The 14550-nt window shown below is 36.7% G+C and overlaps 1 protein-coding gene across 1 annotated transcript; it reads left to right on the top strand.

The window, feature by feature from the left end:
- The first annotated feature begins 1916 nt into the window (after window positions 1-1916).
- On the top strand, window positions 1917-13909 carry LOC133836397 (mucin-5AC). The gene is made up of 9 exons (XM_062266868.1): window positions 1917-2846; window positions 10182-10814; window positions 11129-11843; window positions 11917-12136; window positions 12216-12484; window positions 12560-12721; window positions 12782-12977; window positions 13048-13134; window positions 13200-13909. The coding sequence occupies exons 1-9, from the start codon at window positions 2012-2014 to the stop codon at window positions 13374-13376; spliced, it is 3294 nt and encodes a 1097-aa protein (XP_062122852.1). The 5' UTR covers window positions 1917-2011; the 3' UTR covers window positions 13377-13909.
- Window positions 13910-14550: the final 641 nt, after the last annotated feature.

Here is a 14550-nt window from a genome sequence, read left to right as displayed (position 1 = left end):
CTTTGGCGACACTCGAACGTTAAAAGTTTCTTCTCTTTCGGCTTCCCGTCAGACTCGAAATATTCAGAAGTAGAATTTAATATTGGAGCTCCCTCTCTTGATAAGTAATCACTTTCCACGTGTCCAATTCTAATGATTGAGCTCATTTACATATTTAATTGTTGGCAGTAGACGTAACATTAGGAGAGAAGAGTTCTCCAAACATAATAATAATGTGATTAGAAAGTGAAAAGCTTTTAGGAAGCCACTAATTAAACTGAACAGCGCTTTGCCGAACTTGAAGTTTTGTTAAAAATATTAAGTTCATCAGCTAAGTGAATTGAATTCAAGTTGAACTTTAAGATTTAAACGTACAATAACAGATTTGTAATCGGGAATATTGAACACAAAAATTAAAATAATTACAATGGGACTTGATAAGTTATAAATATTGTTTTTTTTAGTTATGCTTTTATGGCTTCTTTCGAAAGTAGCTCACTTTAAAAATAATTTTTACATACTTTTTGAACTTGTGTTGATTATTTCTTTTTCCATTCAACTCCCTGTGAAGACAATGCACTATCATCACTTCACATGCAATTATGTGGTGCTAATACATAGATCCACATACCTATCCGTCCATCGCATGAGTATCTCGAATTCACAACTATGATCAGCACATTGTGTCGACTTCTGTAACATTTCACCTGATTATTTACGTACTTTCCCAAGCCGAGTGCCTGACTTGAATAAAATACAATATATACAATGCATTTCAAATACAACTAAATATAACAATGAGCGTTGTCCACGTTCCCACGCCCAAAATATAGTATGTTTGTCTGCCTATGTTTATAGTATGTATACTCCTTTATATAAGACTGAATGTATTTGCACAAGATGTGTGCAAGAGTATGTATGTTTCATACATACACACATTTCCAGTAAATTCCAATTCAATTCATGCGACTTGGTTCGTGTTTTCCCAACCCTCCAAAAAGTTGCTGGCACAAAAATAGTTTAAAATAGTTGACTAGCAGACACTCCGTATTTGGCTCGCTTTTCCTTCATTAGATCAGAATCACAACCAAATGAAAATTGTTATAAATAAATAGATCATGAGTTGTGTTTAATAACCTCAATCCATCGAGGTACAGAGTGTATGTAGATTAAATTAAAGCTAAACACACCAAAACTGAAATAAAACAAGCCTTGCGAGTACAAATTGTACTATATATGGGCTTATTTATTTATTCGATGTGCTTACAGCCATGTTTTTGTGTTTTCTCTTTACTCAGTTACAGTTAATGTGGCAAATTGACTTCATAAAATGCCAAGAAAAAAGGAAAAAAAAACAGCAACACAATTACTATTATTACTACTTACTGAAAACCTCTTTCCTCTGTCTATCCAGTTGACAAATATGGAGCACGGCTTCGAATCAAGACAACCAATTTTTGCTGCTTTTTGTTTCACACTGCCTCTTTTTTTACGCTTCGCATTTTCTCCTTAGATCTTTTCCATTTGCGCTAGTATTTCTCTCCAGCCGAATTTTATCATTATTTTTAGTTCTTTTATTGCTTTTGCTTTTCTATTGATTCTTTTCGTTGGGTCTTTTGTTGTCGAGGGACCAAATCACAAATTGCGCTTAAAAATAATAAACAACAACAACTTTAATTAGCATTATTACAAGAGAAAACAATTTGCAGTGCACATTGTTCGCTTCGGTATTAGCCTCGATTCAGACAGGCCAGAAGTAAAATGAGGGAACTAGTCTAACCATTGTGGATGGGTTCAATTGTTCACTTTTTGCTCTTAGAGATATTCCCAAGGCAAATACAGTTTATAAATTTTAGACGCATTTAAAGCTATTATTGCTATTAAACCGTACAGCAGTGAACTAAACAGTCATTGTACCATCATATTTAAGCTCAATAAATATTTACACAACTAAGGGCAGTGAAGTGAAGAAGTGTTGGTCCAAAAATTATTATTAAAGTTATGAAAGTTCGAATGAAATGCTGCATGGAACATGGTGACAACAATTAAAATCACTTGCGATGGCGTCTTCATCCAATCCAATTCATATCTCACGCCAACGCAATCGAACGCAGCGGCAATCAAAGGAAAGACAAGGGAAACAACAGCTGCGGCAGCACTCGCTGAATTGGCGGCCAATACCCTGAGCAACGAGAGTGATAATTCACAGACGAGCAGTGGAAGTCAGACCACCGGAGGCAGCAGCACAACAAATACCAAAAAATCCGCTCGCACTACTTGCAGTAGGCGTCGAGTAAGTGGATCGATTGGTTCGCAGGATTCACGCCGACGCTATTATTATTTTGGCAGTAAGGATGTCTACTGGTGCAAACAGAGCTTGACCCGCAGTGCCAGCAGCTTGAGCCACCGCGAGACTCTTGCCACCGCCAGTGCCACAAATGGACTAGCGGTTGGTGGCCAGCTGATTGCAAAGGCTCGACGTCGACCACTGCAGCTCTGCAGTAGCTTAAGTGCGTCCTATGCACCACAAAAGCGCAAGGAGTTTTACTTTTGCGATAAATATGCTCCAACGTCAAGTGGTAGCGGGAGTGCTACCGGGAAAAGAAGCACTGCATCCTCGACGTCGTCCGATCAGCCGATCGATATACGTTTGCTGAACTTTTTGCGCAATGCACAGCGTAAATTTCAGTCAGTAGCAACGACAACAACTAAGCCAAAGTCTGATCACAGCAGCGGTAACAACTACAACAACGAAAGCAACACCAAAGAAAGATCGTCAACCAGAAACCGAAACAGCAGCATCAATAACATGAACAGCAACAGCAGCAGCTCACTCCCGCCTATAAACAGTACAGATGATTGGATTGGTTAGTACAGCCAATTACATTTATTTATTTCGTTAATCAACAGACTCTGGTATCCTGGTAACTTCAAAGAATTCTAGAGCCAAAATAAGTTGGTAAACAAAGTTTGTGCTGAAGAAGTCAGACTTTCGGATCATTATAAATCTTGAAAGTATCATGTCTGTCTAAAACATAGTCATAAGTCGAAACAAGTATGAAAGCTAGTGTCTAGTGTGCTGTAAGATACCCGCTACCTATTTTGAATAAAAGCAAAATAGCGAAATATTATTCGTAAAAGATTATTATGTGGTATACCGCAAAATTACTCTAAAATGACGAAGGTATGAATTATGAAGTTTTACATTTGAAATATACCACAGAGGTCAAAATATACCAGATTGTCAGCCAAAGGAGCTAAAAAATTGTATTTAATAACTTCTAAAAATTTTATCCGATGACAACAAAATTCTCAGGAATAATAAATAATATAGTTATTATTATGAAGGCAAGTTATAAATTTGAAACAAACTTGATCTGCGTGCAAACATAACAAGTGCTGTTGACGTTGATCAAGAATATACATGTGAACTTTGAAAGAACAGTGATAGCGACCTATGCGTTTAAAATTAAAAAATAATGTTATAAACACAACTTCCAGATACAATTTAGTTATAACAGCATAAAGTATTTAATTTTTAATAATTAAACACTTTTTTCAATTTGGCTAATTCAATATTTTAGCGAATATGGATAATAACAAATGAAATTGGGTGCTTTAGCTTTGAAATAGCAGTGTCAAAAGAAAAATTTAATAAATTTCAAAAATCATATAAATATCTTAATCCTACTACATTGCGAGTTGAATACGACCTTATAATTTGTTGTATAGCCTTTATTGGCTATTAGAACCTCACAGCTACGTGGCACGGAGTCCACTAAGTCTTCACAACGCTTGCAGGGATTCTGGCTCATACCTCCTGCACAACTTGTCGAAGGTGTGGCTTAAATCTCGGGGATTTCTTGGCAACATAAGATCCCAATCGGGATTTAAATCCGGCATTACATTAGTTTTTTCTTGACCAAACCACTCCTTGACCAGTTGGCCGGTGTGTTTAGGTTTCGTTGCTCTGCTGAAAAGTCCATGTTTATTGGGGCATTTCATCCTGAGAGTACTTCAGCATGATGTTTCTCAATATATTTTAAAAGACATTGTTGGTCAATGATCCCATCGATCTACACCACTAAATGAGAAACATGCCATGATTTTAAGACCACCATGGTTAGCGGTCTTAAGGGTATTATTTAGGTCGTTCTCGGTTTTTGGTGGTCAACGGACATATTGTCTTGAACCTTTCCACCAAATAACACCAGCTCAGACTCATTTTTGTAAAGGATATTTTTCCATTTGGTTAGTGGCCAGTTCAAGTAGCGCTTGGCAAATTCCAACCTGGCTTTGAGATGTCTTTTGCCAAGTAAGCACCTTTGGACTTCGAGTGTTCAAATTTGTGACCACCAGTCTTTGGCCAATAGCCACTTCACTTATTCCCCAACTGAGCACTGCTTTAATATTGCTAGAGGATGCAAAAGGATTAGTTTAGCTGAATAGCACTATGTTTCGGACCTCTCTAAAATTGTGGTTTTTCGTATCGCTCGACGGTTTTCGGGCTTCGATTCATAATTTATGTCATTAAAAACCATCTTGGTAAAACATTTTATGCGATACAGAAATTTGTATACAATTTTTCATCTTTTCTAAGCTCAAGAAAGATGATTTGCGGGGGCAGAAATGGGCGTGGCAAAAATTTGAAACTAACTTGATCTGCGTGCAAACAAAAAATGCTGTCGAAAAAAAATTATAGCTCTATCTCTTATAGTCTCTGAGATCCAGTGTTTCATACGGACAGACACACAGACGGACATGGCTAGATCGTCTCGGCTGTTGACGCTGATCAAGAATATATATTGTTTACAGGGACGGAGATGCCTCCTTCTACCTGTTACATACATTTCCTTCTACCCTATGGGTAGCGGGTATAACAACTGCTATTCCAAAGTGCAGCCCAAGAGTTCTATGTTCCATTTTACAAAAATAATGTGCCATGGAACCGGAACAGGAACAGGAGAAACCGTTATTTAGCTTTTCTTCTGTCGCACTGTTATTTCAATGTTCACAGCTGTATATACTTTGTGGAGTCTGAGATGCCTCCTTTTGCCTATTACAACCTTTCCTGCCTGCACAAAGTTATAACACCCTTCTACCCTATGATCAGCGGGTACAAAAAACACATATATCGTGAGTATTAAACCACTACAAGGTATCACGAAGAAACTGAAAAACCCAAAGCAGCCCTGTGTCCAATGTCGCAAGTGCTGCATTGCATACATATAAAGTTACCATCGTCGCGCTTGGTAAACTAAATCCAACAGAGCACAATTTCGAAACCAGCCAAGAGCCCCTTCGCTTTGGTTTGAGTTGACATTGATGGTGGTTTTAAGTTTTTGGGTTTAAGCAAAAACCTAACAATTGGCAGTAGTCTCCAGTTGCAAACGACTAAAGCCTTATTGACAACTCACCCAATGAGTAATAATAAGGCGTTGTTGCTGAACAAGAGTAAAAGTTGCGTGATATTCATTTTCAATTCGATAAACTGCAATTAAATATAATTTCTAAGCGAAATATACATCAATGTTTAACGGAAAATGTGCAAGGAATATGATGATGCCCTATTACAGCGATCTTTTTCTTTTCTTTGGTGTATGCTCAGAAAGGTAGTAGCCGCATTCTTAACTAACTGACGGACTGCCTTAGGGCAGCACACGTCACGGCATTGAGAGAAAGAAGTGAAGAAATTGTATATGCGGGAATTGAGTAGGAAAGAAACTACAGTTCAACACCCATAGAGGTAACAAGTACATGAGAATCTTTTGTATTGCTTCCTCATTGTGTATGAGTGAGAAAGGAACCAAGAGAAGTTAAGAGTGTTGGAAACAGGGAAGGGAACGGACTGATGAAAGAAAACACAAGAGCAAAGACATGTAAATACGAGGCATCACAATCATTTCGTGCAGTTTCGAGCTGAAAAGTGTAAAATAATAATGAAAGACTGAAAGAGATAACTTTAGTCAACTGAGTTAGTCTGTCAGGAGAAGCATAACAAAAGGCTTGAATGAAACAAGAGTCGGCCCACTATTCACAGACAGACGATGATAATGACGGCGTGTTACTGCCATATAATGAGTTAAGTCAAAAAAGGAGGGAGGGGACTTGCTCTGCTGGCATTTTGGTCAACAATTTGCATATTACATGCTTTGCAATGAAGCTCAAAAAAAACGCAAGCAGACACTCGGACTGTCAGACTGACAGCAGGAAGAAGGAAGCCAAGCAACAAGGAAAATATATGAACCTGCGCTACCACGCCACCTATGTATATCAACTTATATGCTTGTGAAGGTAGTACTAATTACCTAAATAGCTATGTCATGTGGGAAGCCCCAGCATCTATTCACTGATCTTTGTGAATGGGTTTTCCTAATACTGACGCCTTGGCTGATAATTGAGTATATTTTTATAAAGGTTATTGTTTCTAAAAGACAGATCGAAATTAAAATATCGTCTTCGTTTTACAAAATGAAGAAGTAACTATATATATATATGTAAGTCATTTTATGCATGCAATGCATCCAATAGAATGCATTTATTATTTAGGTTTTCCAATTGGCAGAAGTTAATATACAAAATAATATACATATATACAAAAGTAAAACCCCTTTTGCTCCCACATCAGTCTTGCTACAAACTAACGAACAAACTGCCAACAAATTCTGTTCACCAAAATCTTATGTATGACAAAAATAATTACCAATGAATCATTTTAGTTAATGCGAGGCCTTGCAAATGAATTTTGTTGCATGTCCGGCAGATAATTGTGGTTATTTTTAAACACTTTTTCCTAAATTTATTTTTATTTTTGCATTGTATTTACAATACTGAAATATTCATAGGAATAGCATTTTAATAATGTTACTGACAGCTCGAACTGCTTTGTTACTTTATTATAAATCATTTTTCAACAATTTACTTCAGAGTAGGAAATAAATATTATTTCAGTTTTGACTTCTTTTTAATGTACTGAATAATGAGTAGCTTATATTTGTCAGATTTTGTAAAACCTCGAAAGAATAACAACAACATAAGTATAAGTTTAAAATAGTTTTTTTTAGTTTTGACGTTTCGATAAAAAACCATATTTACATGTGTTACGTACTTTTTAGTAGCGCTACCAACTCGTCTTTAATAAAGTATATTGTTAGGTAAAAGCCGTAAATAAATTTGAAGTGAGGTGAAGTCATCATGTCATGCGGGTGTCATCGATGACAGTTATTTACAGACAGCCCCTCGTTGCCTCTCTACTGTCGAGTTGTTTGTGTTAATATGTAAATACAACTACACTTGCCTCTCGTCTCAGCACTCTTTTCCGTTCACACAACATTTCGACTTTGTTTTGTGACAAGAGTGTAAAATGCTGAATGTATGTACAAAGCTTATCATATATACAGTACGTATACATATCGATGTACTTACTATATGCATACAATATGTATCCCTGAGACATACCAGTGACATCGAAAACCGTGAGTTATGAACTGGGACACAATTTAAGAGAGATGCAGTCAGCAATGGCAACAGCTTTGTTGAAAGTGGAGGGCAATGATCAATTAAGAAGAATTTGAAATCAGAATGAGAGAGATAAAATCACGATACTTAAAGAGCAGATAAAACAAATAAAAACCACATTTTCGTATCATAAATACTGTAGTTATTGTAATTATTGTTATTAAAATTTGAAAACAAAAAATTATATTTCGATATTGTAGTTTTTTAAATCCAGAGTTCCATACAGAGAGAAAGACCGTCGAAAATGACTATATCGTCTCGGCTTTCTACGCTGGTCAGGAATATTTATACTTCATAGGGTCGGAGATGACTCTTTCTGCCTGTTACATACAGACACAAGGTTATAATACCTTTTTACCAGTAGGTATAAAAATGTATATTCTGCAAATTAACGAAGTATGATTTTTTATTAATATGTATATTTATTCAGTAATAAAGTTAGAGACTATAGTCCTATTTTAGAATATACATATATATTTTAATTCACAAATTTTAAGTTTTTAACATTTTCTAAAGATCTTAAGATGTTATTAACATTAGCTTTCCACTTATTTGAACTCATTAATAACAATTGACTCTTGTACTACTAAAGTACGAAGTGATTTGAATCAATGACCAAAGCTCAATCGGCGCATCTGACATAATATGACTCAACTTAATGATTTTCTGTATAAAATAATAAATAGTGTCAAAAAAAACTCTACAAAATAACTTGCTAAAAGAAAATTATTAGGTTAATTGCCATTTGAGGTATTGTTAGATAATATTTGGAGTGTTGGAGACAATATAGCGTGACTCTGATTCAGGAAGCGAACGATGCCGATAACGTCTAAAATAATGATGACTGCATGCAATTCCGTATGCTAGGCATTTTATAAAGTCATGTTAAAATGGTATATTATCGCGAGAGTGTGGCTAATTGCAATTGCATGAGTTTCTATAGTTGATTAAAAGACGGATATGGATCAAAATTAAATTGAGCAAGGTCGCGGCATGCCAAAGTGGGAAGCTAGTTAATTTTCTAGGCTTTTACTCGTAATCCATAATTGGCTTTTAACTTTACCAACCTTTCATATAATCAAAACGAAGCCCACGATAAATCTCCGAGACTATTATATTCTCGTGACTAAAATTAAGAACTGAATATGCAAAAACCGTTTCCGCAATTAAATTTACATAAATTTTGGAAAACTAACCAGGCTACAGAATCAAAAACACGACAACAATGTTGTGCTTGAGAAAATCGAAACACTCCTCGAAATTTTGTTTAATCACAATTACGAGCAAAACCCAAATCAAAAGTGAATAAGTTTTTTTTTGCTTCACGAATTAATGGCTTAATTCAAATTCAAGTGCTCTGAAAATTTCATTACCAAGCATAATTTAAAGAGTAACGTTTTAGTATAGCAAACAGCCGAGGAATATCCGTCACAATATAATTAAACCATAAACGACTTTTGATACTAATGAAATATATATTCATCATTTATTTAAGCGAAATTCATTTTTGCATATATTATTAACAAGAGGAATTTCGTATACCAAGCTTACAGGGTATAACGATATCGTTAGCTCAAACCTTACAGAAATTGCGCAGTAAAAGTTTTAATTATGCATGTCACATGCAAATGTTTTATACTCGCCAAAATTACTTCTCATCCTCTCTCTCTACCTTCTTTCGCTCTTGATTATTCTATCTTTGTCTGTCACTATGTGGGCGTTGCCACTGTGTTGTCTTAAGCTCAGATACTTGATCGGCATTACGAGTAACCCAAAGCTCCGGAGTGTGCTCAACTGTGAGATACTCCGACTTCTAGTACCGAAGCTCTAGGAGTGCATTTGCAATAGAAATGTCAATGTAATTGATGTTGAGTCCTGATAAATAAATTTGCACACTTTCGTTGTTGATAATATGCCATAAGCAACTAAATACGGTATAACTTTAAATGACATGAATATTCGTTTACATTTAGAATTGACTTTCAATAAAACAATTGAATAAAGAAAAACTAATCTTTATGGTCTACATCTATTGATAATAATTTAATCATAATGAATTATTAAAGTACACAAATTGTAATAAAAAAAAACATAAATATTTGAGCAAATCTGTAATGTCTAAATTCTATATATTCAATATTGAAGTCTGAGGATGAAGAGTTTTAATTGGAAGAAATAATTGAATGAGAAGTATAGAACCATTATTTAATTTCGAAAAATGCATTTATTTAGTTATACATTCAGTTATTCGTGAGTACAAAATATACGAGAATAATACGGTTAAAGCAAGGAGTTGCCAGATCAATTGCTGAATCAAGTGAGCTCATTGTGAATTTTGAATGAGCTGCATTTAGATATGAATTTGAACTTGAAATCCTATTAGCGAATTCATGAGTAATGCTCAAGCGGATTGTTTGATATGCTTTTTGTTGTTGATGAATACGTGTTGTATGATTTATGCATATATAATGAGTTAAACAAATAATAACAAGAACTTATTCCCATTGTATGAACCAGCAAACAGTTTACAAAAGCAGCTATAGCTGTTAACCACTCGTATATACGTACAATTTGAGTGAGTGAGTGTGTGGGCTATCTGTTGAGTGTATTTATGTGTGTCTGTGTTTTGATTAGATTAGCATGGTTTTGTTGGCAATTGACTAAAACATATTTCACTGTTACAGACGAAGAAGCCACAGCGAAGGCAACTGAAGCAAAGTCCAAGGAAACCCCATCAAGGCCAGCAAAGACAAGAACAACAAGAACAAGGACAAAAGCAATCGGCGAGAGTGGTGCGCTGATAACCGTGGAAATTAAGCAGGGGCAACTGCAAGACAAACCACTGCAGTGTCAACAGCAACTACCCCGAGTGATTGCGGCTGCAAAGCCGTCTAAAATAACAGCAGAAACCACAACAAACAGAACAGGAGTCGTAGCGGAAACCGTCAGCAAAGCTGCAACTTCAACAGGTGGCAGTTGCAAAGTCGAGGATATGAACAGTCACGCGACTGCCACACAGAACGGACAAACAACGGTCGTTGGACATCATCGCGGTTTCTCGCAGCCCTCAGTCGCCGCGGCAGCTGCGTCTGGCGGGACAGCTGGTGATCCATGGTATCTGCAGGCCACCGGGCATCAAATGCCGCCTACAGCACCCCTACGACACAATAAACGACCTGCGCCTCAGCCCAATTCAATGGGTGTTGGTGTTGGAGTTGGTGTTGGAGTGACAGGCACTTCACTGCTGCATCAGCATCAATTAAGCCAATCACAGCCGCACATTGTACCGCCGAGCATACCACCACATCACCATCATCGTGACAACAATTTGGTAAGTTTGACGATAAGTTCTCCTGCAGCTGCATTTGTATCATGCAAAAGCCCATTACAACTTTAAAGGAAGGCAATGCACCTAGATAGCTTAAGCTTAGACAACCGACATAAAACAATATCACTGTTGATCTCATGGAAACACAGATATCTACATGTCAATCAATATTGCATGTATAGGCAAACGAATATTAGTAAATATAAATAAACTTCTAAACACAAGTATCTCTGCTTCTGCTGAGTTCATCATCTCTCCGAAATATTTACTAACTTGATTTGCATAATTTTATTGCAGCATCAGACACAACCGATGGGAGGAACGTCGGCGGGCCGTCGGCGGGCGCAACAGCGGCAGCAGCTTTGCATCTGTCAACGCACGCATTGAATAGTCATAATTTAATCAACAACCATTCGCCAAAATCGCCCAATCAAACACAGCAACAGCAGCAGCCGACAACAATACATCAGCAACAGCAACATAGCATACTGTCAACATTTGCACCAGCGGGAGCATCAACGGCAACCGATCAGTCTGCATCTGCATCGATATCGGCAACCGCCGCTGCTGTTGCTGCCGTCACACAGCAGCAACAGCAACAACATATGCAGCTTCTGGCCAACTGCGCTTCTAGCAATAATATAATGTCCTCCTCACTTACATTACACACTGCTCCAGTCGGGGCATTGCCGCCAAAGAGTTTGGCGCACGGCAACAACAGTGGCACCAGCAGCAGCAGTAGCAACAACATGTTGCTACAGTCCACACAGCCAACAACTGCCGCGACAAGTGGGAGCAACATCAATAATAATAACAGCAATATTATTAGCAACAACACTACGACTTCTGGCATGTCCACCTCTCTTCACAGTTTTGACATCAACGGCGGCGGGATGGAGAAATGGACAAGTAGCTCCACGATGGCCATGAATCATGCTTCCCTGTCACCCACAAGTGCTCCACAGCAGCAGCAGCATCACAATCTGCGTAAATGCGAAGTCAAACTAAATGCAATGCCGTAAGTACTTCAATGCATGGAAAAACACGAATTAGATATAAAATTGATTATATTTATTTTCTTCTTTTTGTAGATGGTTCCATGGCAGCATAACACGTGATGAAGCGGAGCATTTGCTGCAGCCACGTGAGGATGGACTCTTCCTTGTGCGAGAGTCAACAAATTTTCCCGGTGACTACACGTTGTGCGTCTGCTTTCAGGGCAAAGTCGAGCATTATCGTGTCAAATATCTAGAGAACAAGTTGACTATCGACGATGAGGAATACTTTGAGAATCTTGGACAACTTGTTGCCGTAAGTTAATTGCAATAATCACCATATATTCGCAATCAATGCTAAAAAATGTACCTTCGTAATCGTATCACTTTTATAGCATTATGAAGCAGACGCAGATGGCCTCTGCACCCAGTTAATCAATTGTTTGCCTAAACTTGGAAAACAAGAGTTTTGCATCAACTCCAAAGAGTTTGTCGACAAGGGTTGGGTCATACCTGAGTCGGAACTGCAACTAAGAGAGAGTATTGGAAAGGGCGAGTTTGGTGACGTCATGTTGGGCATATTGCGCAACGAGAAAGTCGCTGTCAAAATGTTGAAAGATGAGGGCGCTGTGCAAAAGTTTCTAGCTGAGGCATCGGTCATGACGTATGTATAGCTTTTCCATGCATAGACAATTACCTCAATTTCTAATCTAAATCCTTAAATACAATATAATTTTAGTACGCTGGAGCACGAAAATTTGGTCAAGTTTATTGGCCTCGTTTTTACCAGCAAGCATCTGTACTTGGTAACGGAATACATGAGCAAAGGATCGCTGGTTGATTATTTGCGTTCGCGTGGACGACAGCACATAACCAAAAAGGATCAGATTAATTTCGCCTTGTAAGTGGCAATATGAATATATTTTTGACGACCAGTGGTAATAGTGAATGCGTTTTATAGTGACACCGCCTCTGGCATGGAATACCTGGAGGCTAAAAAGGTTGTGCATCGTGATTTGGCTGCTCGAAATGTCCTAATCTCAGAGGATTGTGTGGCCAAGGTTTCAGATTTTGGTCTGGCACGTGAGGAATGCTATAATCTCGATGTCGGCAAGCTGCCCATTAAATGGACCGCACCCGAGGCACTCAAGAATGGTGTATGTGGACTTTCATATTACGCACATACTTCTAGAGATTGTCAACTAATTATTTGTTTATTGTTTCTAGCGATTCTCCAACAAATCAGATATGTGGAGCTATGGCATACTCCTGTGGGAAATATATTCATTTGGACGTGTGCCCTATCCTAGAATTGTATGTATCAGAACGAAATGACTAACCTAACTGGAATATGTATAAATGCATTTTATTCTCCCCAGCCACTGGCGGATGTTGTGAAGCATGTCGAAGTTGGATATAAAATGGAAGCGCCTGAGGGTTGTCCAGCAGAAATTTACGAGATGATGCGCCAAGCGTGGGAGTTGAACCCTGCTAAACGGCCTACATTTGCAGAATTAAAGGTTAAGCTACAGCTACTGAACAATGCAACAGCGTGAGATGAGCATTAAGCTAAATAAATGGCAGAAACTAACGAAATGAAAAGATTGTTTAAAATGACTTGATTTAACACAGACACTGAACGCAACAATTTTTCGTACCAATAAATATATATAAAAATTTATTTATATATATTTATTTACAACAATTTATTTACATACATAATATATGCGATAAGTTTTTGTAAGCCTAAGCGAAAACCAACACAATCAAGCAATGTTAGTGAGATGCGCCCAGCTAACGATCTATATAATACAACATGTAACAATATATACTTATATATATATATATATATATATATATACAGGTATATTTACTGAAATGCCGCACTGTATTTCAAATCGATTAATCAAGTGCAAGCTGAAAGGGCATACGTGTAGTTTACTATTATGATTACAATTATCAATTATTATATACATACATACTGTACTATGCTGTCTGTAGTCTCCCCACTTTACTTCCCTCATTGTATAGATTTATTTCATTTTCTCTTTCTCTGATACATTAAATATATATAGGTATATATATTAAATATATATAGATTTTTATGTTACAGAATACGGATACATATGAGCGCCAAACTGCAGGGCACTTGTAGTCCTTGACACCGGTGCAATTTCGTTTTACAAAATTGTTAATATATTGTTTTTCTTTTAAATCATTTTCTGTTTGTAGCTCAAGTAACACAGCAACAATAAAAACTTGTTCAACAAGTTGCTGTATAACAACAAGAACAACTGCAAAATATATAAATCAAATTAGTTAAATTTAGTTACATTTTACATTTCTATATCTAATCAAAATGAGAGAAAAATTAAAAAAATAAATTAAAATCGATGTAAAGAAAATAAATCATCTTTTCTGCGATTAGTCCTTGAAATGAAAGAAACAATACAAAATGGATAAGAAGAAAACACTTGTGAAAATATGCATTACATAAATACTACTACATATAAATATAAAACAAATTACATACAATTTAATTACGACTCTTAAATACTTATTAGCATATGTGGCATGATTAATGTTTAACAAACAGACGTATAATAATACATTATTAACTTATTACGCGCAAGATTCCAATGTACGTACATTTTTGCATACCTTGAGTCCTAATTGATTATTTACTGTCTTTTTATCCTTTTTGTTTACAACAAAATTTTTTTAACAGAG

Source organism: Drosophila sulfurigaster, chromosome 2R (assembly GCF_023558435.1).
Source record: "Drosophila sulfurigaster albostrigata strain 15112-1811.04 chromosome 2R, ASM2355843v2, whole genome shotgun sequence".
Classification (NCBI taxonomy): domain Eukaryota; kingdom Metazoa; phylum Arthropoda; class Insecta; order Diptera; family Drosophilidae; genus Drosophila; species Drosophila sulfurigaster.
The sequence above is the reverse complement of the archived record's forward strand: the minus strand, read 5'-3'. Positions and strand labels throughout refer to the sequence as shown.

Coding starts and splice junctions, on each gene's coding strand:
- LOC133836397 (XM_062266868.1), top strand. CDS start 2,012: ATGGTGACAACAATTAAAATCACTTGCGATGGCGTCTTCATCCAATCC. Junction 11,844..11,916: donor GTCAAACTAAATGCAATGCC/GTAAGTACTTCA, acceptor TTCTTTTTGTAG/ATGGTTCCATGGCAGCATAA. Junction 12,137..12,215: donor ATCTTGGACAACTTGTTGCC/GTAAGTTAATTG, acceptor TCACTTTTATAG/CATTATGAAGCAGACGCAGA.